This window comes from Argentina silus (genome assembly GCF_951799395.1).
Source record: "Argentina silus genome assembly, chromosome: 13".
Lineage (NCBI taxonomy): Eukaryota > Metazoa > Chordata > Actinopteri > Argentiniformes > Argentinidae > Argentina > Argentina silus.
Window position 1 is genome coordinate 16,359,746 of NC_139667.1, and position 26,541 is coordinate 16,386,286.

General features: G+C 44.5%; 1 protein-coding gene across 16 annotated transcripts in view; it reads right to left on the reverse strand.

The window, feature by feature from the left end:
* kiaa1109 (KIAA1109) overlaps positions 1-26,298 on the reverse strand; it is a 67,744-nt gene extending 41,446 nt beyond the window's left edge. For all 16 annotated transcript variants that reach the window (XM_083683653.1, XM_083683654.1, XM_083683655.1 and 13 more), the window contains exons 1-39: positions 26,156-26,298; positions 23,332-23,461; positions 23,035-23,151; positions 22,417-22,495; positions 22,193-22,257; positions 21,364-21,538; positions 20,580-20,661; positions 19,843-20,036; positions 19,435-19,514; positions 18,878-19,025; positions 18,468-18,624; positions 18,254-18,332; positions 17,609-17,700; positions 16,643-16,760; positions 15,831-15,986; positions 15,281-15,378; positions 14,652-14,839; positions 14,237-14,343; positions 13,159-13,382; positions 12,598-12,816; positions 12,260-12,397; positions 11,185-11,361; positions 10,586-10,714; positions 9,446-9,565; positions 8,831-9,153; positions 8,070-8,320; positions 7,499-7,733; positions 5,999-6,496; positions 4,966-5,233; positions 4,422-4,559; positions 4,040-4,110; positions 3,502-3,675; positions 2,909-3,029; positions 2,635-2,781; positions 2,326-2,453; positions 1,738-1,940; positions 964-1,164; positions 591-802; positions 200-351 (exon numbers count right to left, since the gene is read on the reverse strand). In XM_083683653.1, the coding sequence (XP_083539779.1) occupies positions 200-351; positions 591-802; positions 964-1,164; positions 1,738-1,940; positions 2,326-2,453; positions 2,635-2,781; positions 2,909-3,029; positions 3,502-3,675; positions 4,040-4,110; positions 4,422-4,559; positions 4,966-5,233; positions 5,999-6,496; positions 7,499-7,733; positions 8,070-8,320; positions 8,831-9,153; positions 9,446-9,565; positions 10,586-10,714; positions 11,185-11,361; positions 12,260-12,397; positions 12,598-12,816; positions 13,159-13,382; positions 14,237-14,343; positions 14,652-14,839; positions 15,281-15,378; positions 15,831-15,986; positions 16,643-16,760; positions 17,609-17,700; positions 18,254-18,332; positions 18,468-18,624; positions 18,878-19,025; positions 19,435-19,514; positions 19,843-20,036; positions 20,580-20,661; positions 21,364-21,538; positions 22,193-22,257; positions 22,417-22,495; positions 23,035-23,151; positions 23,332-23,431 (6,164 nt within the window). In that variant the 5' untranslated portion in view covers positions 23,432-23,461; positions 26,156-26,298. The remainder of the gene's footprint in view (positions 1-199; positions 352-590; positions 803-963; positions 1,165-1,737; positions 1,941-2,325; positions 2,454-2,634; positions 2,782-2,908; positions 3,030-3,501; positions 3,676-4,039; positions 4,111-4,421; positions 4,560-4,965; positions 5,234-5,998; positions 6,497-7,498; positions 7,734-8,069; positions 8,321-8,830; positions 9,154-9,445; positions 9,566-10,585; positions 10,715-11,184; positions 11,362-12,259; positions 12,398-12,597; positions 12,817-13,158; positions 13,383-14,236; positions 14,344-14,651; positions 14,840-15,280; positions 15,379-15,830; positions 15,987-16,642; positions 16,761-17,608; positions 17,701-18,253; positions 18,333-18,467; positions 18,625-18,877; positions 19,026-19,434; positions 19,515-19,842; positions 20,037-20,579; positions 20,662-21,363; positions 21,539-22,192; positions 22,258-22,416; positions 22,496-23,034; positions 23,152-23,331; positions 23,462-26,155) is intronic.
* Between the last annotated feature and the right edge of the window lie 243 nt (positions 26,299-26,541).

The window sequence follows — 26,541 nt, forward strand, 5'->3', positions numbered from 1 at the left end:
TCAGGGGCCTCAAGGTCTAGAGTGGCATCACTCATCAGTCACATGAATTTATCATTTCCATAGAGGGGAGAGAGCAAAAGCTGGAGTTTTACATTCCCAGTAACCCTAAGTAGCCCTAACCTGAGAATGACATGGAGTTAACCTGGAGTTGTTTTTAGACAGGGTAATAAGTTGATGGGGTAGATGTGATTGGCCTTACCTGGATATGGCCTGAGACGGGGAACGTACGTTGGTGGGGGCAGCAAAGCTGAACCAGATCTCCTTTATGGTCAGTTTCATGCTGCTAGAGTCTGGGGGCGGGGGCATGAGGGGGAGGTCTTTTTTCAGATCGTCAGACTCAACCCCTTCATCCTGTAGGGGTTGAAACAATGACTTATGGAAACAGGATAAAGTTTTGGTTCAAGCATTGCAACTGCATACTATTGTGTTTGACGGAACATACAGATACATTACGTATAGCATAGCAGGTGTAGAGCTGATTGAATATCCATGGGGGGGTGAAATCAAATGCCCTCAAATGCCAGAAATCCTCAAAATATCCATTATTCCTTCGTTGCATTTAAACCACAGGCAGAAACTGTCCGCTGTACCTGATCATCAGAATCTGAGTTTCCATTGACGTCCGAGGAGGGACTGGCGGCGTCGTGGGGCAGGTTGTCGTCAGAAACGTCAGTGCTGTAGCCGCTGCCCGTCTGGGAGCCCGACGAGCCGTTGGATTTGCACATGCCCATCTTAACGCCCGCGTCGGAGCGCCCCATCACGCCAAATGCACTGTACAGCACTGCGCCTGACTGCCGGCCCCCTGCACACACACAGGGTACAGTCCAGATGTTTTCAGTCAGCAATTGAAGAGATGTTGTTGAGTTTTTGCATTGGTGACTCAATAGGGCTGCCAGATATGGGGGGGGGGGTTTAGTTTTAGTTAACTTCTTCCTTGAAGAGTGTGTTTAGGGGGGCTCTCACCTTTGACGGTGAGGTTCTCGATGCCACACTCGAACATGATCCAGCCCCACTTCTCCAGGGAGGCGGTGGAGCGGGCCAGGTCTGCAACTGAGGCCTGCATGTCAGTCTCATCCACCAGGGCAAACTCCTCAATCTCCTCCAGGCTGAACAGCACCTTGGACTTCTCAAAGGGGATGGCCGTGATGGCACATGTGCCTATGTCTGGGGGACAACACAGAAGAGTTAGAACACTGGCTCATCTTGTCTACTACATACTGCAGGGCTTATACTGGTAGAGTACAGTGAAGGCATGTGGAGGTCAAAATCTGAAGACGGGCTCATTGTGATGCCTGGAATGGAATGGCCCAGGTTCGTTTTCAGCTACAGAGCAGGGTGCTACACCCCTTGTTGGCTACAATATCTTTATTCCAGCACAGTGCTGCATACTTGAACGAAGTAACCGGGGTCTTGGAAGATGAGCCATACCTCCAAATCACATTGTTCTCACACCTTATTTGGAGGTCTGGCTTGGATTGAACTGGACAGAGGGAGAATGTCCTTACGATTTCATTGGATGTTACATTCCAAGAACCCTCCCCCCACATGCCTGTAGAATGGTTGTTTGTTGTTGCGTCGTCTTTTCCGACAACTGAAAAGAAAATCACTAAAAAGCAACATGTTGCCAAAGAGTCTCTTCTCTTAGTTAGTTTTAGACACAGGTAACAAGAACTATGGTCATAAAGCAACAAACACAACATCTGCAACTATGTGAAACAAGCTGACTCTAGGCCCCACCTGTGGAGTCCAGGCCTCGGAGTTGGCTGTGGATGCGGTGGATGTTGAGCCTGGCGGCGATCTCCTTGCCCTTCTCGATGCCGGCGTTGGAGCGAAGCGAGCCCGACGACTGTGGCTGCATCTTGGTGGCCGAAGCATACTTCTCAAACATGACCGAGGGACGGCCGTGCTCAGTGGTGTTGGCAGTCTCTTCCACTATGCCCCTGTGGATAACATAGGGAGTGGAAGAGGGATGCAAGTGTGTGTATGTGTGTGTTAGGGATGGGCATGAAAACGAAAGGGCCTCAGCATTCATTCACTAAATAGAGTAAATAAACAATTTTGAGGGTGGATTGATTTGCGTAATTGCACCCTGGAGCTAGTAGACCAGACATTGAAGAGACATGTACATATGGAACACAACCGTATGCACATACTCTAGGGAGCCTTAATCACAAAATCACAAGGTAAAACCCCATGGGGCAGGTTCCTGGAAACAGATTAAACCTTCTCCTGGACTTTCAATAAACATTCCCCTTTGATCATGGTCTTTAGTCCGGCTTATCTCCGTCCGGGAAACAATTCCATATGATAAAAAATGTTTATTACCTGTTCATGCGGAACTGTGTGGCGATCCTGTCGAAGCACAGAGCAACCAACGAGACATGGGTAACGCTCTTACTGGAGCTGGAGAGAGAGCCTTCCTCAACGGACGCCTGGAGCAGACACAGGTTGACCTGCAGGGACCAGAGAAAATATAACTACTGGATCCATCCATCAAAGGGGGACATTCTAAATTAGGGTCGTGTTCAGAAGGCACCAAACAGGAAAAGCCTTCCGTGGACTTTTTGGACTATTCCATTGTTTCAACCACTTTCACACCTACATGTGGAAAAAATAATAAATTCATGTTTTTACCTTTGGGATGGAGACGTTGGCTTGAAGGCCTTTTATTTTCACATTGTCTGGTTTGACGGACAGGTCTGTTTGGCCATGGGGGGTGTTGAGTGAGCCAGGGGTCGTACCCTCGGTTTTGGACAGCTTGTGTTCTTGCTTGGCAGTGCTCTGAAAAGAGGGAAAGGAGAACAAACAAATAAACTAGTCATACTAGAAATATACATTGTGTATTTGTATGCATCACTAATGTGCTTCTTTTGTCAAGGGGTTGAGTTGACTGGCGATGTGAACTTACAGACTCGGTCACTGTAGACTTGCTGATCTGATAGGCTTCATTGAGGACTTTTCCATGCAGGTCATCCAAAATAGCTGCAGGGTGACGGATACTGGCAAAGTGGACCATGGATTCGATGTATCTGAAAAAACACCCAGCGCATTGTAATTGGGTGTCACAAGCTATCCTTGTACAGGAGCAGTTTGAGGTGGGAGTGGGAGACAAAGGTTGCAAATGGTTTTTTTTCCAAAAGGAGTTGGTATAGATTAGAAGAAAGGTAAAGCATACCACCACTACAGTCTTTGGTCTCGTCATCTTTGTATTCACTATATACGGGAAAGTTGTGAAACACACCATAAATGTGTAGATATACCATAATGCTCCCGCCACACTGAAGTCAAATGTCAGTCACACTACCCATAGCCCCAATTTCACCTCACATTTGAGTGGCTTTTATCAGTAAAGACATGGTCAAAGTGTGTTTGAAGAGAAAGTCTTATTTGCAATGATTGTGATGTAAAATTGTTCCACTTACTTTAGGCGAATCTACTTATTGTAAGTCGCTGTGGATAAGAGTGTCTGCTAAGTTACTAAAATGTAAATGTCACAGTTACCTGTCCAGAGCCTCAGCCACCAGAGGGGTGAGGACCACGTTGATGGCCCCCTTCACCTCTACAATGGCGGTGGTTCTGGCCTGGGCCAGAGGCTGCTCCAGAGTCCAGTCCTCAGTGGTGGTGTCTTCATCAGTGTTCTCCATGGCCTTCTTATCCAGGGGGGTGTATGGGGTACTACAGTTGAACATAAAGTAGATCAACAACACACGTATGCAAACACAGATGCAGTGCCCTCCATACTTTCCAAATATTGGAAAGAGGAAGCATTTAGTCTTCTTTTAGCTCTAAATACCCAACTGTTTGGATTTGAAATCAAACAGTTACTATGGAGTCAAAGTAGAGATTCTCAGCTTTAATTCAATAGGTTGTTCTCGTCAGATTGGGTTCACCATTTAGAAAGTAAAACAATTTTTCAACAGACTCCCCCCCTATTTCAGGCTCCAAAAGTACTGGAAAAGGACGCCGACCCTTTATACCATATCAGACACTAAAACATTTAGAATCGAAGAGTTGAGTGAAAATGATGAGAATACTGTACCTGTTCATATCTCCCATGAGCTGATCTCCCCGGTCAAGCAAAGAGCTGGCAGAGAGACCTTGCTTCACCACCTACGATATGAGGAAAGAAATGCAAGCATGAACACCCTGGTATACACAAGCCCGCATGCATGACCGGTTGCTGGAAAAAGAAGAACATTTTCTTCTGCTTTTTAAAAGGGGTGTAAATGCCAATGTTGGTGATTCCGCAAATACATTTAAAAAGACAGAAGACACAGGGGGTACACCAACCAGCACAGGGCTGAGCCCCTGCATTATCAGCAAGAACCTCACCAGACTCTGAAGTCCGGGACGGACGCTTTAGCCAGGCAATATACCCACACCCTTACTAAAGCGTATCTAACTGTTGTCACTTCCCCTACCTTAAAGCTTGGAACAGAGAGCTGGTCAAAGGAGGCGGAGCTCTCCTCGCTGGTGGGTGTGTCCAGGTCCAGGGGGCGGTGTAGCGAGGATTTGGAGGTCCTCTTATTGGTGGGTTGCTTGATTGACCAATTGGATACCTGGCAGTGGGGATGAAAACCTTCCATTTAATAACTCTAAAATAGAATATCTATGCAGGGATTCATATGCTTGTATCATAAACCTCCTCCTTTGGCATGATAAACATGTATGACTGAAGATCATATCTACATCTGGCACCTGGCTAGGTTTGTAGTGCACTGGAAAATAATTTGTAAATAAATCGTTGTAGCTCGTACAGAGGAAGGTAGCTCCGGTAGAAGTACCAATGTGTAAGAGTATGTGTAACAAGCAATACATATCGTGTAAAGATAAAGGAAGGACATAAAACATAACTTGTATCAACGTCTACAGTAGATCGATATACTGTACCAACATCAATGATGGATGCATGTACGGACAGACAGAATACTTGATAATCTATATGAAAATATTGTTGGGGCCTACCTGGTAGTGAGCCAGGTAGCTTTGGTAGCAGGCCATGACGTGAGGCTGCCGGGTCACCAGGCCCGGCTCAGGGGTCTTCTCCACCTCCACAGAGCCTTCCTCTTCCATCCCCAGAGCAGACACAAAGGAGGCCTGCGAGGTGTGGCTTGGGATGGGGTGGGCCGGCAGCGGGGGCACCATGGCAGGTAGGGGCCGGGGCTCTGTGATGAGTTCCCCGTTCAGCACGTAGGTGAGGGGTCCCTCCACGCTGTGGTAGATGGAGCTGCGGCTGTGGACAAGATTCATAAGGTGATGGTATTAATATAGCACTTTTCCCACGTACTCAAGTACTTTGTGCACTTTGGGGAGAGCAAATTTATGACAATCAATTATCTTTAAAGGGGTATGTTACTCCAAATATATATATATATATATATATATATATATATATATATATATATATATATATATATATTGTCTGTCTCACAAGGGAGAGTAAAAACAGTCAAGGAAAAACAGATTCATGTAATCTTTTTTCAGTGGTTTTATTATGTTTAGTCCCTACTCCTTCAATTAATGCTGGGTCATTATTTTCATATTTCCTTGGATGGGACCTCAAACACTTGATTTGAGCACAATTTAGCTTGGAGCACATTTTAGGACTATTCAATTAGTGCCAGTGTACCACTCAAACTAAAGTGCTAAGTGCATTTGAAAGTACTTGACCCAAGAGGAGCCATGTACAAATCGAGTCACATCTCATCCACTACCAACCAAAGTCTGTCTGAAAACGGGAAAACATATACACATATACACTGTACGTTCAGTATGAAGTCACTATCTTAATTGTTCCATGGAATTCTGCCGTAAACAATGAGGCACAAATGTTTTCTCGTTTCTAACTGGCTAAACGGGCGAACAGACTTTCAAAAGTTAAACTCCAAACATTTCTGTCCATAAAACCCTTGTCATATGTTGTCCTTCAACGGACGACTCCCATCCGTAGTTAACGGATACAACGTACTTGTGTGGCCAGGGCTTTACATCCACCCACCTGTAATGGTCCATGTGATAGGGCTGCTGCTGGGGCTGCTGCACCTGCTGCCTCCGCTTCTTCTTACGCCCCGGGTATGTCCCCGGGCCCTCGTCGGCGCTGCTGATGGGCTCAAAGTCTTCCGCCGCCGAGAAATAGGCCTCACTGTCCGCCACCGACATGCTGGAGTCGGCCGAGCGGTACTGGTGGAAGGTGTTGGAGTCGGCTGACGGCGTGAACGGGAAGGAGCCGTAGCTGCGGCGCTGGCGCTGGGGCGAGTCCAGGACGTTCTCGTCGCTGCGCGACACCTCGCTGCTGAACTGGACACCACTGGAGAGTGCCGGCGGGGGCTTGTCGGTGAAGACGGCGGCTGAGAGGCTCTTGGTACTGCCCAGGCGCCCAGAGTGCACGGAGGACTGCCGCTTGAGGGGCGAGCGAAGGGGCGAGCGTAGGGAGGAGCGTTCCGGGGCACTGTTGGGGGAGACCACCGGGGAGCCCTCAGGGACCTCTCCTAGGGTGCTGAGGAGGAGGAAGGGGGGTGGGAGTAGAGTAAAGTTTAAATGATTGTTTAGGCTAAATGCCATATGGCACTAGCAGTCACCACATAAATAATTCAGTTTTTCAGTGCAGATAAAATATATGGAGCAAAGACACCTCACGCCAGCCCCACACAACGTTATTTCATTATTTCAATAAGCCTTTTTACTATCTTTCATCAGCCACGATTGACAAGATTGTTTATCTCATCATGATGTTCGCTCATCATTCCTCAGCATTCCTCAGTTCTATCAAGCCTTGATTAGCATTTCACTGTAATTGTGTCAACAGGTATGTAAATACTCTGGATTTTTTTGGAAGACATGACATACTGCATCACGAAAAGCGTATGTCAACCAAATGGATGGAGACAAAATAATACTTAACCTGTCACAAACCGATCTGTGACGCAAAAAATGTGAGCCAAATTTCTCTACAGTTAGCTGTCGTTGGCACAAGTAAACAAAATGTCGATACCGAGCGCTTGGGTATTGACACAATGGAGTAATATTTTGAGGAGCTGTCTCGAAACAGATCACAAGGAAGCAAGGGAGAGAGCGTTTTTTCCCCCTCAGCTATGAGAGAACATGAGGGGGAGGGGCTGGTGCTGAAGAGGGAACTTAATGCAAAAAGACCTCAAAACAAAGAACAACTGAAGATGGCTGCAGTACAGGCCTGGCAGAGCATAACCAGAGAATATACCCAGGGTCTGGTGAGGTCAATGGGTCGCAGACTTCAGCCAGTTATTGCATGCAAATCGTTGATTTGATTTCAAATATGTTAGTGGAGTATAGAGTTAAAAGAAGAAAACATGCTTCCTCTTTCCAATATTTATGGGGGCACTATGATCTAAAAGGCCAAACTGAACCTGGATCAGCACCCCAGTGGTGGGGGGGCACAAAAAAAGAGACCCCGAAGCATGCATGCAACATCTCCGATGATGAGAATGTTTGTATGTTTGTGTGTGTGTACACTGCTACTCACTCTGCGGTGCTCTTGCCGTTCATGGGGAACATGCGTTCCTCGGTACTGGGCGAGGGGCTGTCCCTCTCTCCAGCCAGTAGGGGCAGCGCAGCACTGGAGGAACTATTTTCCTCTGAAGAGGAGGCGGAGCTATGGGAGCGCTGGGGCACCTGCAGGCTCAGGTGTTGGCCCCGCCTCTCTAGTTCGAGGGCAGGAGCAGGGGAACAGGTTTCTCTCTTCATCCCTACACCCTTACCTGGGGGAAGAAACACATGCTTGTGACACAGATACTTCATCTCACTGATATAAAGGTGATCTCATAGGATACTGACGTTCACTGCCATTACTCAGCTGTGTAAACCAGGGGTTGGTCAATTCTGTTGCAATTCAGAAAAGGAATTTAATAGGAGTTCTAGGGCTGTGACGGTTACGTGGTTACTGGCGGTTGAAATACATTGATTATGAAAATGTGGATTTTTATTTTCATGTACATTATGAACAATTGTTTTGCTACAATAAACCTACAAGAGCCGCTGGACTCCACTGATGATTCCTTCAGTGTTTTCATTCACAATTAACGACAAATCCGTACCGTCCGACAGTTTGGGTGTCTCTTTGGTGACGATCCACTCGCTGGGCTGCAGCAGCGATTGGCCGTAGCACATGTCTGACTCAGCACTGGAGCAGGAGAAGGCGGAGCTGGAGGAAGGGGTCATCTCATCCAGCCGGAAGAATTCCAGGCCGGTGGTGGTGCCCCCGAAGAACCGGCAGCCCCCCAGACAGCCACACTTGTTCCTGCTGCGCTTGTTCCTCACCGACTCGTCTGGCCATAGGAACCATAACCTAAGGGGGAGGGGGTAATAGACAGACAATAAATGCTTGCAATGTTTAAAGATACAATCACTTTTTTCCACAATTGTGGGTCAAGTCCCCAAAAATGGACAACCTCTTTGGTCACCACAGCCATACACCTCTCCATGCCCAAGAGCTGATATTTGTTACATTTTTGCAATCAAGGATACATAAAGTTTAAGGATGGTCCAACACACACACACACACACACACACACACACACACACACGGAGGGGGGAGAGAAGCGATTTGTTCCTGTTTGTTGCCTGTTGTTTATTCATTCATAAGATGGTAAAGTGACAGAACAAAACCTGTTTTTTTTGCCAAGATAACACTAGTCACGGTCACCAACATTCCAGCCAACGTTGCCCTATTGCACGCGAACATGGCCGGTTGTTTTCTCCGGGGAACTCCAACAAATGTATGCAGGTAGCCACAACAACTTGTCATGAGAAAAATATGTCAGCCTAAGGAGACATCAAATAAAAAAGGCAGAAAAACCTCTTGGTGTGGGCGTCGTGCAGCTCCAGGAACTGCCTCTGGACTTCATACTTGGCTGGGTGATCGGCTGCCAGCGCCACGTCAGCCGTGATGAGGTTGAAGTTGACCGAGCCCGCCTCCAGCCAGAAGGACCGCCGCAGCACGGGGGGCTGGCCCAGCCCTAACCCCTGACCCGGACTCGGGCCCAGACGTCCCCCATCAGTCTGCTGCTGCTGCTGCTGCTCGATGTACTGGCGGATCTGCACGTCCTGCACCACGGCACTGACCCCCTCCCCCACCGCCTGATTGTGCAGGTTGCAGTTGGCCAGCCGGATGGCACCCGTCTGTGGGGGGAGGGGGGGTCAATATGTTATGTATCCCTTGGATTATGTTCGTGCACTTGTAGTGCCAGGCTGCTTGATTGCTACATAATGTGCACCCGTGCATGGTTGATCTTTTTTTCGGCAGTCAGACCCTTCTGGTCGATAGTGAACCGCAGAGATGTACTTTATATCAGTTCACATTACAAACCTGGGTTGAAATATCATTTATTTTCCAAGCAGCTGAGGGCAAGATTGATCTATTACCATATCACTTATATCAATCTCAAGGGGGATGAGTTAGGTCTCGGATTACCTTGATGTTGGCTGCACAACCGTGCTCCACTACGAAGAGATCGGCCCCATCCACAGCCAGACGGGTCATGGTATACTTAAGCTCCTCAGATGTCCGACAGTGTCCAGGGAGGCAGGCCAGCTACGAGAAAGAAATGCATTCATTCACTTATTTAACCAGATAAGGAAACATTATTTTTGCGATCTGAGTTTTTTTTTTAATCTTTATATATTTTGTTAAAAACAAATTCTTATTTCCAATGATGGCCTGGCCAGTGGTGACTAGCAAATGCAGTACAAGAGTTGAGTTGCAGGTGAGAGGAGAGGGGAGAGGGGACGAATGAGCCAATTGAAAGCAGGGGATTAGGTGGCCATGACGGTATGATGACCAGATTGACACCGGCGTTATCACACCTACTCTTGTGATGGGTGCCAACAACACTTAATCACTTGCTTGGCATAGCTCACACTGTATTTGTGAATGCATTAGCTATTACTGCAACGGGCTCCAATTTGCATGTGTAAAGTGCCACAAAGTCGGTCATCTTAACTGTAATGTAATATATATATATATATATATATATATATATATATATATATATATATATATATATACACATACATACATATAATAGACACGATGAGACACAATCCAATGGGAGTTTTGAAATAATGACAGTTTTCTCAAAAACACTGTTAACCCTCTGAACCCCACAACTCACCGGTGGGTTTGAAAGGCATGTTGTCTTTAAAAAGAAATCGCCAAAATTACACCATTTATCATAGCCAGAAACTGTAAAAATACAAATTTTCGAGGGTCCTTGAACTAATCATGTGCACTGAATGCTTCCGTTAGGAAAAATAACCAAATCTAAGCTTAAAATAATGATATTTCATCAAAATCACTTTATTCTACATGTCCCATTTCAAATTTTGCCAAAAATAAACCGTTTGCACAATCCAGATTCTGTAAAAAAAATTAAATAAAACAAAGTGTAGAGAAATCTGTAAATAGTTCAATATGTATAGCATGTGGAGCCCCCCCCACCCCTTTTTTTTTTTTTTTACCAATATTGGTAACACTTGTGTATATAGATTCCATTGGAGTGTGTGAGTGCATGGGGGGGGGGGGTGTAAGTGTGTGTGTGTATGTGTACTTTACCTTGGCATCACACACTCGGCGGTCTACCCCATGCTGGCAGATGACGGAGGGCTTGGGTTGCACCAGCTGGAACTCCCGAGACACAACGTGGAAGAGGAACGTCTCACCATATTCCATTACGCTGGCCAACTGAGGGCAGGGATGGATCATGGTGAGAAACACACACATACACTCATACAGTTTAATTACCATACAGATAGACAAGCTGACACAGCCAGAAGAAAATAAACATATTTATAGATACACATATACAGTAGTGTTTGAAAAGATCCCTCCTTCTGTCGGTATAAATTACTGACAGTGCTGACATATTGGTGTTCCCTCCAAATAATCACTCAAATAAAAATGAGAGAGAATGGTTTGATTGTAGAGCCTGAATGAAATGCACATTCTATAGGATTTAAATCTGGAGATTGGCTTGGCCAGTCAACAACTTTCCACTTTCTTCTTAATCATGGTGAGCATTTTTCAGTCATCCACTGTAGAAGTTTTCTTGGCCTACCAACCTCATTGTAATAGTTTGATTTCAAACACCATTGTACAGACATTGCGCCAGCCTGCATATCGATGTTCCTGGCATACCACACACCCACACCCACCTGTGGCACGGTGACTCTCCCGGTGAGGGCACCAGCCTGCATGTCTATGAGCCAGGCGTACTCCAGGGTGTCGCTTCCTAGGGGGAGACCCTGGGGGGAGAACATGGCATGGGCTCTCATCTGCAGGCCCGACAGGCTCAGGTGGCCATCCCTGAGAACACCGTCAGACGTGGGCCGCTGTGGACAGACAAGCATACAGACATAAGAAACAGGCTTAGCTAGATACATACACATGGAAAGAGAGAATAATATTGCATTCATAATATAGATACAAGTAGGATTGGGCGGTATAGTGGTAACTGCAGTCATGAAGTCTGTTAACTATTCAAAATTATTCTTCTCTCCTAGAGGATTCTCAGCAGCCTATATGCTATTTTCCAATCCTTTACCAATCCCGCTGAAACCTAAAACCTTGACGCCTGTCTTGATGAAAATTCATAGGTTGCATTACATGCCACGTCTATTATCAAAATAGAACGAAATTTCCCCCACTTCTCCGCACTGTCCTGTGTATAAAAGTTATGTAGGGACATTCTTTTTATTGTTGTGTACTATACTTTCACGTTCTGATCAAACCGTTAATAATTTGACCTGATCATACCGCGCACACAAGTTCTCAAATTATTTTCGTGGGGCCGCTGGAACACTTGAGCAACTTGTAGAGAGAATCGCGTTGTGATTGAATCTTCATCCTCTGATGCATTTTAAAAAGGAAGCGAGGAGAACATGCGAGGAATAGAGGAAAAACTATTGTGGTTGGAAGCTCCAATCAGTGCTTAACAGTCTTTGAACCTAGGGGAACTCCTAACCCTAGGTTCTGGCCCTGTCCGTAGACACTTGTGACACAGATATGTCCAAAACAACCCCTAGTCCCTACTCCCTGGACACTAGTGTAGATCTGTCCAGAAACAACCCCTAGCCCCTACTCCTTAGACACATGTGGAGATCTGAAAGGACTGGATCGGTAGGCAAGATGGTTATCAGAGGGCAAGGTGGAGCCAAGAGTCTAGGGATTGTTTCCGGACAGAGCCTATGAGTTTGCCATGATGACCCCTGTCCCCTGTGGATGTCTCACCGGGTAGTTGTCGCTGATGAAGATGTGAGCTGGGGAGAGGACCAGCTGGAGCATGGTCTCCTTGTAGCCCTTCTTCATCTCGAAACACAACCTCTCAAGGAAGCCCGAGGGGCCCTCTGGGCCCTCACTGCTGCAGTGCTGTAACAAACAAACACACACACACACACACACACACACACACACACACACACACACACACACACACACACACACACACACACACACACACACACACACACACACACAATAACAATAGATCCAAAGTATTACAATTATCTGCAGAGCATGCTCCCTAGTTTGGGTGAATGTCTGCATACAAACCATATGGTGGGACTTACCATGGGAAAGCGACCATGCACCTTGTAGAGGTTGATGAGGACAGTGATGTCCCAGGGGCGCAGGGCAAGGGGGTGGAGGGTGGCCACATCCCTCCTCTCACTGTCCTCCATGCCCAGGGGAGACCAGCCCAGACTGGAGGTGGTGGAGAGGGAGAGCACAGGGCTGGACACCGCCTCTTCAAAGTCTGTGTACATGTCGTCCTCACCAAAGTAGTTCTCCTGGTGAAGGGCAGAAGAAAAAAAAAGAAGGGGGGGGGGAAAAGAATGGAGGAATGAGAGGGTGGTTGGATTGATAGAAGAACACGTTGAACTTCTGTGTGTCTCTAGGAGTTGGGTACGACATGCAAAACCCCAATTTTCACACAAATCTCCTATTGACGTTTGCACCGGTTATTCATAAAATAAAACACAGAAGGCAGAACAAAAGGTACAATCATGACTGTAATATTGTCAGGTGGAGTGCAAATAAATCAGGTGTGCATAAATCAAAAAATTTCTAAGACGTCACTTCACTGTTCAAAGACAGGAGAAATTCCAAGCTAATAAACAGGTCCAGTGCACCTTGATGGAGACGAGGGCTTTGAGCAGGGGACCGTAGAGGATGATTTGGGAGTCGGGGGACATCTCCATCTCCACGTGCAGCCGGTCAGGGGGCAGCTCTGTGGGGTCAGTGGGCACCCTGCTGTTGGGGGCCGAGGCCGAGTAGGGGGGAGGGGGGGCGTGTGGCACCGAGGCATGCTCAGGGGGCCGCAGAGCCGAAAGCATGGACTCCTCCATCTCTGATACTGCAAGGATGGAAATGATATGAGGAGACACATAATACACAGATTAGTGCTGACCCCGTTTAGTCGACTATTTGGTAGTTTTGCTCTGAATTAATGAATCAGTCTCAGTCAGTTTTTGTTTTTGTCGAGCAGTCGCTAACTATTGTTTCTCATGGAGCACAAGCTACGGTACACAAAATGTCGTCTGTCTGAGCAGACTTATCCATCCTGGAGATTGGGGATGGCATAGCCCATCATTCTAAGACATGCTGGTACTGAAATGATATAAGTTATATAGAAAAGAAATATGCGACTATCAAAAATAATATTCCATAACCAACTGTACAAAACATGTGAAATGTCCCTTCTCATATGTGGCTTGCTCCATAATGTTCAGTCGCTTGGACCACTAAACATATTTAGAGTTATGATGGCTGCTGAAAAGGTGAGAACGTCAGCTTTCTAACAATGAGTGTATCAACTCCCAATAATGAGCAAAAAAGTGACTGTCCGAGTAATACACTATTATAATATAATACACTATTACTCTGTTTTTTAGGTATCAGCAACCACATTCCACTCACGGCAACGTGGTCACTCGTGACTTTTGGCAAACACATATTACAGGAATGCATAAACAGGTTTACACACCCATACAAGGAAAACAGAGGCAAATACCAAAACACAAGAAGTGGCTTTTATAGCCATACACAGTACAGTGCCTTACAAAACTATTCACCCTGTGCACAATTTTCACATTTTGTTGCCTGAAATTAAAATATATGAAATTAGATTTATTTATTTTTTTCAATAATCTTTTTGAGGGAAAACTGTGGTTCATGTTTAGGGGTCATAGGTTGGAAGAGTGTGCTTACAGGACTGCTTAAGCTGTTCATCAGCTTTCTGGGGGTAGATGGGGTGCCACGTGTAGTCAATGATAAGCAGGAAGTTTGGGACAGTCCAACAGTCAACCCAGCCATCCCTAGAGAAAAAGAAACAAATATAGCACTATGGTGAGTTTCCCAAAAAGCGTTGTAGCCAACATAGTACTGCATTGCACTCGACAACCCAACCACAAGGTTCATGGGAGAGTAGCTAGCACTTCAAAAATCAATATTTGCAGATACATTTTCTGTGTGGGGCCAAAGACAACTTGTGAAATGAAGGACAGTAGTACTATATTACCTACAAAGCTTTCAGGAAACAGAAATCTGGACAGAATCTATTTGTATTCAGGGTGTTTTGCTGTTTTGTTTTTGTTACACTCAGTTAATAGGTGGTGTGACTCACTCTGAGCGAGTGACTTTCCTCCAGCGTGACTTGCTGAGTTTGGGTGGGGGCCCGCTCGCCTGGCTCTCCCCGGGCATGCACATGTCCGGGGGCATCTTGCTATGCTGGTAGTCTTTGGCCAGGGTGAGCAGCGGGTACCTGCTGGGGTGACAGTCTGGCAGGGATAGCCGCAGGTCTGTGTCCTCAGCCTGGGCGCGGAAACGTACAGACAGATGAGAGTACATACTCACAGAGAGAAAGACACACAGACAGATCAGAGTACATACTCACAGAGAGAAAGACACACAGACAGATCAGAGTACATACTCACAGAGAGAAAGACACACAGACAGATCAGAGTACATACTCAGAGAGAAAGACACACAGACAGATGCACGCACACACATCTCAGTATTCCAGGAGTAAAGACACGAGCACGTGGCCAAAATGAGCATTATGTAACCACCTTGTACAATAGTTTGTTTTCATTCATTTTCAACCTATTTTGATATGCATACATATAATATAACAAAGGGCATGCAATTAAATACTGTAGTACCCCTACTGTGTTTGGCTGAAAAAAGAAAAGGGTATTATATAAAGACTTTATATAACACTTTAAAAATACATCTACACTTGTTCATACTCACCCTCAAGGAGAACCTTGTATTGCAGGTGGTGGGGACAAACTCATTAAAAGGCAAGGAGAAATCTATGTTCAGTGTCTCCCCACAAGCAGCCAGGTACACTGAAAGACATTAGCAGGGAAAAAAACTGCTTAGCATGATCCCATTGTTGAGTGTATGGTTATCATACTCCTATGATGTAGTATCGATCAATGTTACCTCATTAAAGCACACAATCCTTAGTTTTAGGCTTTTAAACTTTGGTAAAATAAGATTATGCTTTAGGAAGGTGTGCCTCTTTTTGACTAATGAGACCATTTCTGTGCATTATTTTTTAATTATTTATGGGACCAATTTGGCTCAGGAGCATTTCCAGAGGCAAAGTTTTCCATAATGTAACTAAAAAGTTTGCGTGAAAGACCATGTGAGACCAAAGGCTGGGTTCATGAAATAAGATATAATAGTTATGGCCCACATAAGACTCATGGGTTTCTTATGGGTTTACTCTAATGTGTCCAGTAGCATCCATACAGTGTGTCGTGTATCAAACTATGTGTTCCTGTGTTTCCCTCACCATTCTCCTGTTGCTTGGTGGAACAGTCGATCCAGTTGTGTTGATTGGCAGCCCAGATCATTTCAAACTGGTGGAAGAGGACCTTAAACTTCCAGGCGTATGGGACAAAGGAGTAGATATCAGGGGCACTGTCACTGGCCCAGTCCTGGATCAGGTCTGGAGAGGGAGAAAAACAGACATATATATATGACTTCCAAAAAAACAGCAGGTCATTTTCTAATCGAGCCCCGTCACTAGAGCCAGTCAGTAGTACTTGATGTGCTGCTTAGCAGTAATGTGCCCAATAGTTACACACGTGCTCTACCCTTGAAGGTCCCAGGTTTGCCACCCGGGTCCAGCAGTCTGCCTAGTCTGTTACCCTCTCGTCTGTTACCCTCTCTACTTACCCATTGTCTCTAAAAACAATGTGTAAAAAGAAAATTAAAAAAACACCAAAAGTAGAGGAATTCCACTCTCCCATTCCCATTCCCTACACCATTGTTTTCATTGTACCAGACAAATTAAAAGAAGCACAGTTAAAGTGTTTGACATACGTATTTAACCCAGGCCTGATAGACTCACATGTATAATACAGTATATCTCCAGACTACATTTTACATTTATTAGATTTCAGACTACATTTTACATTCAGGGTCCTGTCTTGTTAGCAGACGCCCTTATCCAAAATGACTTACAATAAGTATATCATTCTAACGTATCTGAATCAACTATACATCACAGTCATCGCAAGTAAGAATTTGTAAGGATAAGTGCAACAAGCAGTCACAGTGCTTGAGAAAGGGAAGAAAACTATTCAGAGCAGGGTGTGTTACCTGTGAAGAAGTTCTTCTGTGCGTAGATGAAGTGATAGGTGGCCTTGTACACCTCGATCTCACACTGCCATGACTGGGGCATGTTCCACACACGGGGGTAGCTGGCTATCACATGGAACTGAGGGAGGAAGGGGAGAAAGATGCTAGCTAATGTCAACCGGCTAACCTTTGAGACGGTCTAAATGGTTTATTAGATTATCTGTGTGGTGTCGTTTAAAAAAAAAATGAAAAAAGAGGGATTTCCTGGTTAAATGAAAGTTAAATAAATAAACGAATTGAATAAATATGCTTTTTAAAGTGCCTTATCTATCACGGATAAAAAAATATATCCACATTTATGACTTGCATAAGTATCTATAACCGCAATTACAACATTTGTAATGCATGCAGATTCTATCTATAGAATATTTATAAAGTGTTACACACAGATACAATGAAAGTGTAACCCAACTTCCTTCAATAAAAGCATATTTTACACAGCTATAGAATTTGTTCTCATTCTTGTCACTTCAATTAATCAAAACAAGCTACTTTTACAGTAAACAATTGTTTTATTTTATTAAACATCAAAATCTCTATACTCCAGCTTGTCCTAAATTAGTTTTTCAGCCAAATGGCTGGTTTGTCACTAGTTTTTGGATACAGTTGAGAGACGGAGCTGTGGAAATTTGACCACTCTCAAAATCAGCTCTTGATGCAAGCACTCACAATCCATGACATTGAAACGATATGACAATGATATTTCAAAGCTCTACATTATTGACATTGTTTACAAACACACAATGAAGTAAAACAACCTTACATTCTGGATGACGATGAGGTACAGTAAGACAGTTGTACTAAGCTCATGAGGCATTTATAAACCATATTCTTTGAGAATCAATGAATACATATCATACATTGAAATTACCATTGAGCAGCGGAAACAAATGGCAGATTGTGCCTTTAACACTAGTATCTACTTACAGCCAACATCTCAGCCTCCAGCAGGGTCCTGTACTGCATGCTACTGGTTGTGTCCACGTGAAGGAGCTGCCCTTTGATGGTGGGAGAGTAGCCTGAGGAGAGAAGAGGAGCACTGCTCAGTGTCAATCAATAACCTCAGCACCAGGCTATCCTATAAAGTTAGTTCCCATTGCAATTTAATAACCTGAAACAACAAACACTTGAAAAAATACTGCTGAACAGACGCTGACCATCTTCAGCCCCCATAACCCTGAACCGTAAAAACCGACAACTGACTCAAATAATGCCATTACAAACCATACAGTAATTGATCCACAGCACTACAGTATGCTCCTCTGACACTACAGGAGATTATTAGACCCTATACAAATACATTGTCACCTCTGGGTCTGTAAAAGACACCTGACCCGTACAGTATCAGTATATCCCAGCAATGGAAGGTTCTCGTTCTCTCCCACCGTCCTACCTACCGTCCTCTCCCACTGTCCTACCTACCGTCCTCTCCCACTGTCCTACCTACCGTCCTCTCCCACTGTCCTACCTACCGTTCTCTCCCACCGTCCTACCTACCGTCCTCTCCCACTGTCCTACCTACCGTTCTCTCCCACCGTCCTACCTACCGTTCCCTCCCACTGTCCTACCTACCGTTCTCTCCCACTGTCATGGGGATGTTGACTTCCAGATAGGAGCCTGCCCCGACATTCACATGGATGGCGTTGGTCTCCTAAGAGCAGAAAAGTCAACGGAGAAAATTAGGAGAGAAATCCACAGCCATACAGTACACTGTGCATCACACATTACAGAGGGGGGAGATAGGAGGGAGAGAGAGAGAGAGAGAGAGAGAGAGAGAGAGAGGTACCCTGTTTTTGGTGAAGAGAAGGTCGATGGTGGCGTCAGCGATAATGTTCATGCGCAGCTCGAAGGCCAGTATCTCTCGGGGTTTGCCGGGCTCAGCCACCTCTGTTGCCTTCATGGCCTGGTAGTCAGCTGGGAGGAAGAACTTCCACAGACAGTCCCTGCACACAGGAAAACAGACAGACAGACAGACAGACAGACAGACAGACAGACAGACAGACAGACAGACAGACAGAAGGCGTTACAGCAGCTCACATCACAAACAAAAACAGGAGGAAAGGGAGAAAGAGGGACAGAAAATGGGGGAGGGATGCAGTGTTGTCCATTAGCTTTGCTCACAAACCTAATGCTGTGTGAACAGTACAGCTCTACCATGTTTGTTTGTGGGTGTGTGTGTGTGTGTGTGTGTTTTACCTCTGCCTATCTGCCCAGGGCCCATAGTTAAAGTCAGTTCCTTTCCCACAGACGATGTCCAGGCCCCAGCAGGGAGGCAGGTCCTGCAGTTTGGTGCCCTCACTACACCCCTCCGTCTCTCCATTCTCCAGCTCCTCTTGGACCAGGCCTGAGAACACACACACGTTCTACTTAACACCGCACTTGCCACGGCATCATTGTGAATAAAAATGTGTTAATTGTCTGGTTAAATAAAAAATGTTTTAAAACATAGTCAAACCAGGGGACCAACTTGGCGGACAGAGTTTGAGGACCAGATTCCAAAACAGTGGTACTGTAGTCTAATTTATTATGATGCCAAAAAGCATGTTTCTAATATGGCGCGCCAGATCAGTGATCTGCGGAGGAGGGTAACTGAGCTTGAGTGATGGCACTGATTGGTTAACATTTAACGGGATTTACCGTGCAGAGACAAAACCCATATACAAGCATGTCCAAAACAGAAATATCAACGCAAACACATAACATTTAAAACAAACATTTAAAACAACTTTTAGATGTCATTCATATGGTCATACCTGGTTCATCCCGGTAGTAGTAGATGTCCACATCGTTTGACTGCATAACCACAAACCCTTCTCCCATCAGTCTCGGCGGCCTATGGAAGATAACGTGGGATCATCTTATGGTTCCAGGTGGGTCCAGCAATATGTTATCATCACATACACAACAGGTGACTTCCTGCAAAAACATGTCAACAACCACCCTGGGGAGGAGCCGATAATTTGTGGATTTGAATTCTGTTGCTTTAGGGAGTTGAAGTTTTTGGGTGGTTTAGGGGGTAAAGCTCAGTCGTGGTGTTGCTCTAGAGAGTATAGGTTTAAGGTTGGTTTAGAGGGTATAGGTTTAAGGTTGGTTTAGAGGGTATAGGTTTAAGGTTGGTTTAGAGGGTATAGGTTTCAAGTTGGTTTAGAGGGTAAGCTCACTCATCATTCTGCATGCCCAGGTAGCGCGGGCTGGGCACCAGCATGACACGCACGTTCTCCAGGGAGCCCTTGACAATGTGCATGTACTGGTCCAGGTGGCTAGAGGGGGGCTTGGTGGCATAGGTCAGGAAGGCGTCCTCAAAGTTGAGACATAGTGTCTGTGGCAGGTGGTGGTTCCCGAAAGCTAGGCGACCCTGGGGGGGGGCGGCAAAGATACACACAATACACACACACACACACACAGATAAACACATAAACACAGTTGGAGTCAACTACTCCAAAATCCATCATTATCAAACCCTAATCTACAAAATACTCTAGTTGTGTTTCGTTTTGTTGTGGAATTCCACTCTCCTACTGCATTTTGTACACTTTTTCTGACAGTTTTAGAGGGGGAAACAGATGAGGTGTAGAGAAAGGCAGATGCGGAATTCCAAACCCTGGTTTATATGGGAGGCATAGCTAATATGGTTCCAGGGTCAGTGCCACTACCGCTTTGCCACGCTCCGGCACCCCACATTTATCTTGTAATTGCATGTCCAATGGGTCCAGCTCTGGAATCACGTAACACTGTATATTACACTATGCTCTAACCAACTAAGCTAACCAAAATGCAGTCAGTTTAATACGACTTACTATCTGAAAGTTGTTGTGACCCCAATCTACATTGTAGCGTATGAGCTTTTTCAGAAACAAGACGGTAACTTGTCTAGTCGTTGGGACAGGTGGGAACTCACAGTGCTGATGTTGACTTTGATGACGGGAATGAGGGACCTCCATGAGGACGACGGGTCTGGAGTCTCTGTTTTGATGTTAACACTGGGCGAGAAAAGTCAAACATAGGTTTCAATAAACACCCTGCAATCCAACACAGAAAGGACTGATAGATATTCATGAGAGTTAAGAAGACACAAGAAAGGTGTTTCATGAAATGTAAATTTTTCCTAACCCCAAAGTCAAGCACATCGATTGGTAAAACTGCTTGGTTTTCTTCAATTGATGAACATTGAACAAGTGCTTCAATGGGACATGATGGAAATGAGAAAAGGAAAGGAAGCTGGGCCTATTTACTCGTGCCATCCCTTGGAACGGCCATGACTGCAAACACTAAACCGGAGCACGCAGATATCCAGAAAAAGGAAAAGGGATGTATTTGAATTGACACTGGTGTCCTGCACTGCATGTAAATAGAATTGACCATAAAACTTTATTTTACCAGCCCCTAACTACCCAAATATTACTTAAAACACATAACAGTTAAAGTACATAATTATTATTTCAGGAATTACTTCTTATTACCTCAGAATCATAGAAACAAAAACAATTCTGTGAAATATATTGAATGAAGATATATTGAATATATTGAATGAAGATTTCAATCATAAAGTACACATTGCCACCACGCATTTACAAAATACCAGTGGCATTTAAATGCCAGCAGTAATAGGACTGTAAAATGAAGCATTGCCAAGTTCGCACATATCCGGGGTCAACTGTATTAGGACCAAGCCCCTGTCCTACCTGTCCAGGGTCTTCTCTCGGTCTTCTCTTCCTTTCTCCATGTCTTTTTTGGGTGGTATGAGGGTGGGCTCCAGACCAAAAGTCTCCTGCAGTCGGGCATAGAGATCGGTGCGGTTGTACACATGGAACTCAAACCCGTTCACAGTCACGTAGAGCCTGGTCTCTGCCTTGGGGTCTGGTGAGGAGAAGAGCAAAGACAAAGCAACCTTAAAAGTAATGGTCAAGTATGGCTGAGGTAATCATTTCCATAGTCTCTGTTATGGTTTTCTTAGACAGTGTTTCCTCCAAAGTTAATACATGTCATTACTAGCATTGCTGTCTAAAAAGGTGCTCTTTCAACTTTGTTCCTTCAGCCTCACATGTACCCTAGTTTAGGACAGTGGCCAGTCCAGAAACAATTCTTTGCCTCTCCTCCCTAAACACTTTGAGATTTGAGAAAAGGGCAAGGTGGAGCTATGTTGCTTGCATAGTACCTCCCCATTGTGCTCAGATCTGCAGTATCAAAGGTGAAAGGTTTCTGGATAGGGCAATGATCTCCCATACAACCTTGTACTATCCCAAAACAATATATAATAATAATAATATATGCCATTTAGCTGACGCTTTTATCCAAAGCGACTTACATTGCAGTGAGTGCATACATTTTTCAGTATATATGGTCCCAGCGGGAATCAAACCCACAACCTTAGCGTTGTTAACGCCATGCTCTACCAACTGAGCCAGAGAGGACTGAAATTGAAAACCTGAGGACGGAATTGAAACCTGTTGAATTGAACCTTCAATTCAACCGATACCCACTTCCCAAAAAGAAACCCTGACATAACCTCACCGTGCTGTTTCTGCTTTGGGTTATACATTTTCCACCAGCGAAAAATAAGGAAGCCATCTTGTATTCTGTAAAACAAAATAAATTGAAAGTGAATAGAATGCTGTCAAAAATACATTGCACAGATGGTGCAGAAAGGTTAGAACATAAATATATTCTATTCTAGAATAGAAAAAACATGACATAATACATATAATAGAATTCATGTTGAGTGTTGGGCGAGTTACCTGATGGACATGTCTTCATTGATGAAGTACACATCCCTAAACATGACCTTCCCTGACAGAACCGAGAAGGAGAAGGACCCTGTGGAGATGACAGACAGTGGGGGAAAAAAAGAAGAATGACACCACCTTCAATAAATGTCATGTTCGTGTAGCAGAGGTGATTTGGAATCACACTCTCATTATGAGGTAGTCCTGCCTGCAAAAGCAGTCTGCAGGAGGAGCCTATACTTCGTATGTCTTTATCTCCAACTCAGTTGTGGAAGATTCGGCAGAAGTTGTCAGACTATATATTTAAAGTGCGACTTTTGCTTTGTGACCTGGTGCATTATCATGCTGGAAGTAGCCATTAGAAGATGGGTAAATTGTGGCCATGAAGGCCACATGGTCAGCAAGAATACTCAAATAGGCTGTGGCATTCAATTGATTGGTATTAACAGGCCCAAAGTGTGCCAAGAAAACATTCCCCACACCATTACACCACCTCCACCATGAGAAGGTGTACAGGTGTTACTAATAAAGTGCTCGGTGAGTGTATACTATAGGCTGTGGTTCAGAGGGTCAAACGTAGTAAAACTGCTACAGTGCATCACAATCCTTTTACCACAGTGCTACACTTACCAATGTGAATGTATCCATTCTTGTGGAGTCTATTGATAATTAGGGTTAAAATCAGGCCGATATTGCGGGAGTTGTAATAAGTTAGATAAATAATCCATCCACAGGACAGAATGGTGGCTGGAAGACAAAAACATAACATAGTTAGTGTTAGACCTTTAGCAAAGGAGGACATGTGTTGTGTTCCCTTATGGACTTTGTAACAGTTAGGGTTAGCTGACACTTCCTATTCATTAACTCTATTGTGACATATCTGGCTGTGCTTCACTGATGCCCCTTTGGTATTCAATCAACACTTACCTACGAGAAGCCACACTAAATTAGAGTCATGTTTGGTGAGGTAGTCATCCAAGTCTCCAAAGCTGATGAAAGTACTGTCGTTGCCTTTCATGCCATCCATGGCTACAGCGGCTCAGTCTGACATCCAGCACTGAAACAGACCACAGCTGATCATACATGGGTTTAGGGGCTTTTCAGTAGTAATTGGTGAAACCAACACGTACACAAATACCCATTACTTACACAGTGTATATTTGTAACCTCTCAATCACACAAAAGTTTACTGATTCCAAATAGGACTGCGGCACTTATGCACTTTATAGTCTTCTTGGGCCAACAGTTTTTGCATACAGGACCGTTGGAGTAAATTCCATTACAACTCTCAGGGGATTAAATCAAATGCAATTGATAAAATTACCAATAAATAAGGCACTGCCATTTTAAACTGAGAATAATCTTGCTCAATATTGGAAGCCCATTTTTTGGGTCAGGAACACAAGTGGGGACTGTGATGAATAAGGTTGTGGGCCAAAAGTGTCCATGTTTGACACCACAGCTCAATCCGATAAACCAATATTTGCTGTGCGAAAACAAAGAGAAATTGAAGATATCAATAGCGGACGTGCATAAGGATGCCGTACAACTGGACGTCATTCAGCAACATGACCGCCGCCATCATTCCTCCACACTTACCACAGTGCATTGATTGTTGAAAGTTGGCTACAGTATGTAACCATTTCTTGCTCTTTTCAAAGTGAAAAGAAACTGATGCAATGACAACATTTTCACATTGCACTATGGTATGTCATCATGGCGGCCTAAAAGTGCTGAATGACAATGTCAAGCTGTAGGCACGACATTGTGTGTGCACGTTCACTATTCAATTATGCTGTCTGGCAGCCAAGACAAAACAATGCTTTATGAATTTTCCCAGACACTTCCTGACTGTGATTTTGATTGGACGGTGCCCTGTGTTTGACAGGTCATGTTGGAGTGGGCGGGGGGTAAATGAAGCCTCTTACACTTGTGTGAGGCTGAACGTAGGAACAGAGGTGTTGTTTTTGTGTGTGTGTGTGTGTGTAGTCCAGTTGTTAACTTGTTACGCTCAGAAATCAGAGGTCAGTAGTGTTGTGTTGAAAACATACACACACCACCACTATCAGTGCAAATCCGTGCCTAATCCAACTATCACGCTGGGTGGAAAAACACAGGGACATAAGCCTTCCAATTCAAACATGGTAGTGTTTTCAGCTGTTATTGTCTCATCTCCACAACTAGCACTGCACAAGAATGAATTATACTAGCCAACTAATATGGGATCAATTTGTAAAGTACTAACTTCTAGGCTAGAAGTTAGTACTACTAGGCAAGATCATGAGCCGTGTGTGTGTGTGTGTGTGTGTGTGTGTGTGTGTGTGTGTGTGTGTGTGTGTGTGTGTTCCAGTTGTATAAAAACAGAACTGGTTTATCTAGAGTTGTGACAGTGAAAGACAGCGTTTCCTGAAAGACAAGTTCAGAATGACAGTAATAGCGCAGGAACTTGCCATGCCCGATTTCCGTAGGCTTTGAGAGAGAGACGCCATGGTATCTCTATGCAGCCCAGTGTGTGAGCTGTTGTGATGGAGGTTGACATCAAATCTAATGCTCTGTTTTGCGTATTGAGCTCTTTCAGCTTTTTGGCAGATTAGGCTTCTTTAATAAGTGATTGAACTAGCCTATAGCCTAGCACTTGGCTAAATCATTCACCTTTTCAAATGGCAACACAACAGCACTCATCACACACAAGTCCGAGAGCAGGATATATCCTAATAACATTACATTAGCTGTAAAATGTCTAGCTCCCACGGACAAATTAGATGAATGGAAACCGTTTATGTGTAATACGTCAGATCTCTCTCCATAAGGGTGCCTGGACCTACTTTGATGTTTCTTCAACATCATTACAATCGTGTGGATCATCTGGATACATCACTACTTCCAGCAGTATTGTCAGTTCCATGCAGACACAGCTCCTCTACAACGATGTCATTACTTGAGACAGTCACGCAGGTTGCAAAAGAGGATTCATTCTTTGAATCTTTCAAGGCATGCTCAAACGTGCTTCTAATGGGTGAGATGTGTGACCACACCTCCACCTATGAAGTTAAGAGGAAGACTGCAAGCTACCCTTTACTCTTCCCAGTTGATCAACTCTCGCAAATACAAGATCGTGACACAGCTGAGAGATTGGCAACCTTACTGTCAAAGGATTGACTCGTACCATGTCGCTACTATTGGTAGCTATACTATAACTACCTAGTTCTGGTCGAGGACGATCAAACTAGTCAATGTAAACATTGCTGTGCACATCAGAGGCTGGTTAACGCGTATTTTGCTTACAGCAGCAGGTGAATAACCTTGCACTCACAGGGGAGTGACCATTTCCATAATCATTGTTGCCCTGAGCATGATAACATTTAACAAAGACACAGCAGGCTATTAGTAAACTAGCTAGCTAACATGGTGATTTTAACGACTAGTAAACATTCAAAGGTTTATATAGATGACGGCATTACATAGCTAACTAGCTAGCTAAGAAAACGTACCGCCGACAATTTGTGATGAGAATCAACACAATTGCATTCTGATTCGCTAGCTAGATATAATGGTTGAAGCAACCCATAAAATACAGACTGGCTGCGCAATGTCTGAATCTTCTGAGCATCCTGACATCCGCGGTGTCCCACCGCATCAGGTAAGATATAATAACATGCTAGCAAGTTAGCATGTCACAACCAGGCCGCACCCAACGGCTGATCTGTGTCCTAAATGGAAATTCCAAGGGCAAAATGAAAGAGTAACAAACCTTGTGATACTGTTTATCATCGAGTTTCATTTTGCTCCAATTACTCTGGAGATGTTATCCTTTTGTTCTTTCAGACATTCGAGTACATCCTAGTCTCTGGCATATTTACATGGTAGCTCGGGAGCTTGAGCCAGTTGACAATCCTGCTTCCTGTTGCAAGCATCGCTCTCAAAAATGAACCAATCAGAAAATCGTAGGTGATTAATCAACCAATTAGGAAATAGTGTTTTATAAAGTACAGCCCAACCGAAGATAGACATTTATTTTAGCCTATCAAATTAAATGTTTTTATTATCACGCGTGTATGAATAATATTATGAATTCTATATTTTTACAATGTGAATCACAGAAATATATAAAACATTTGAACATGATATCTATGATGT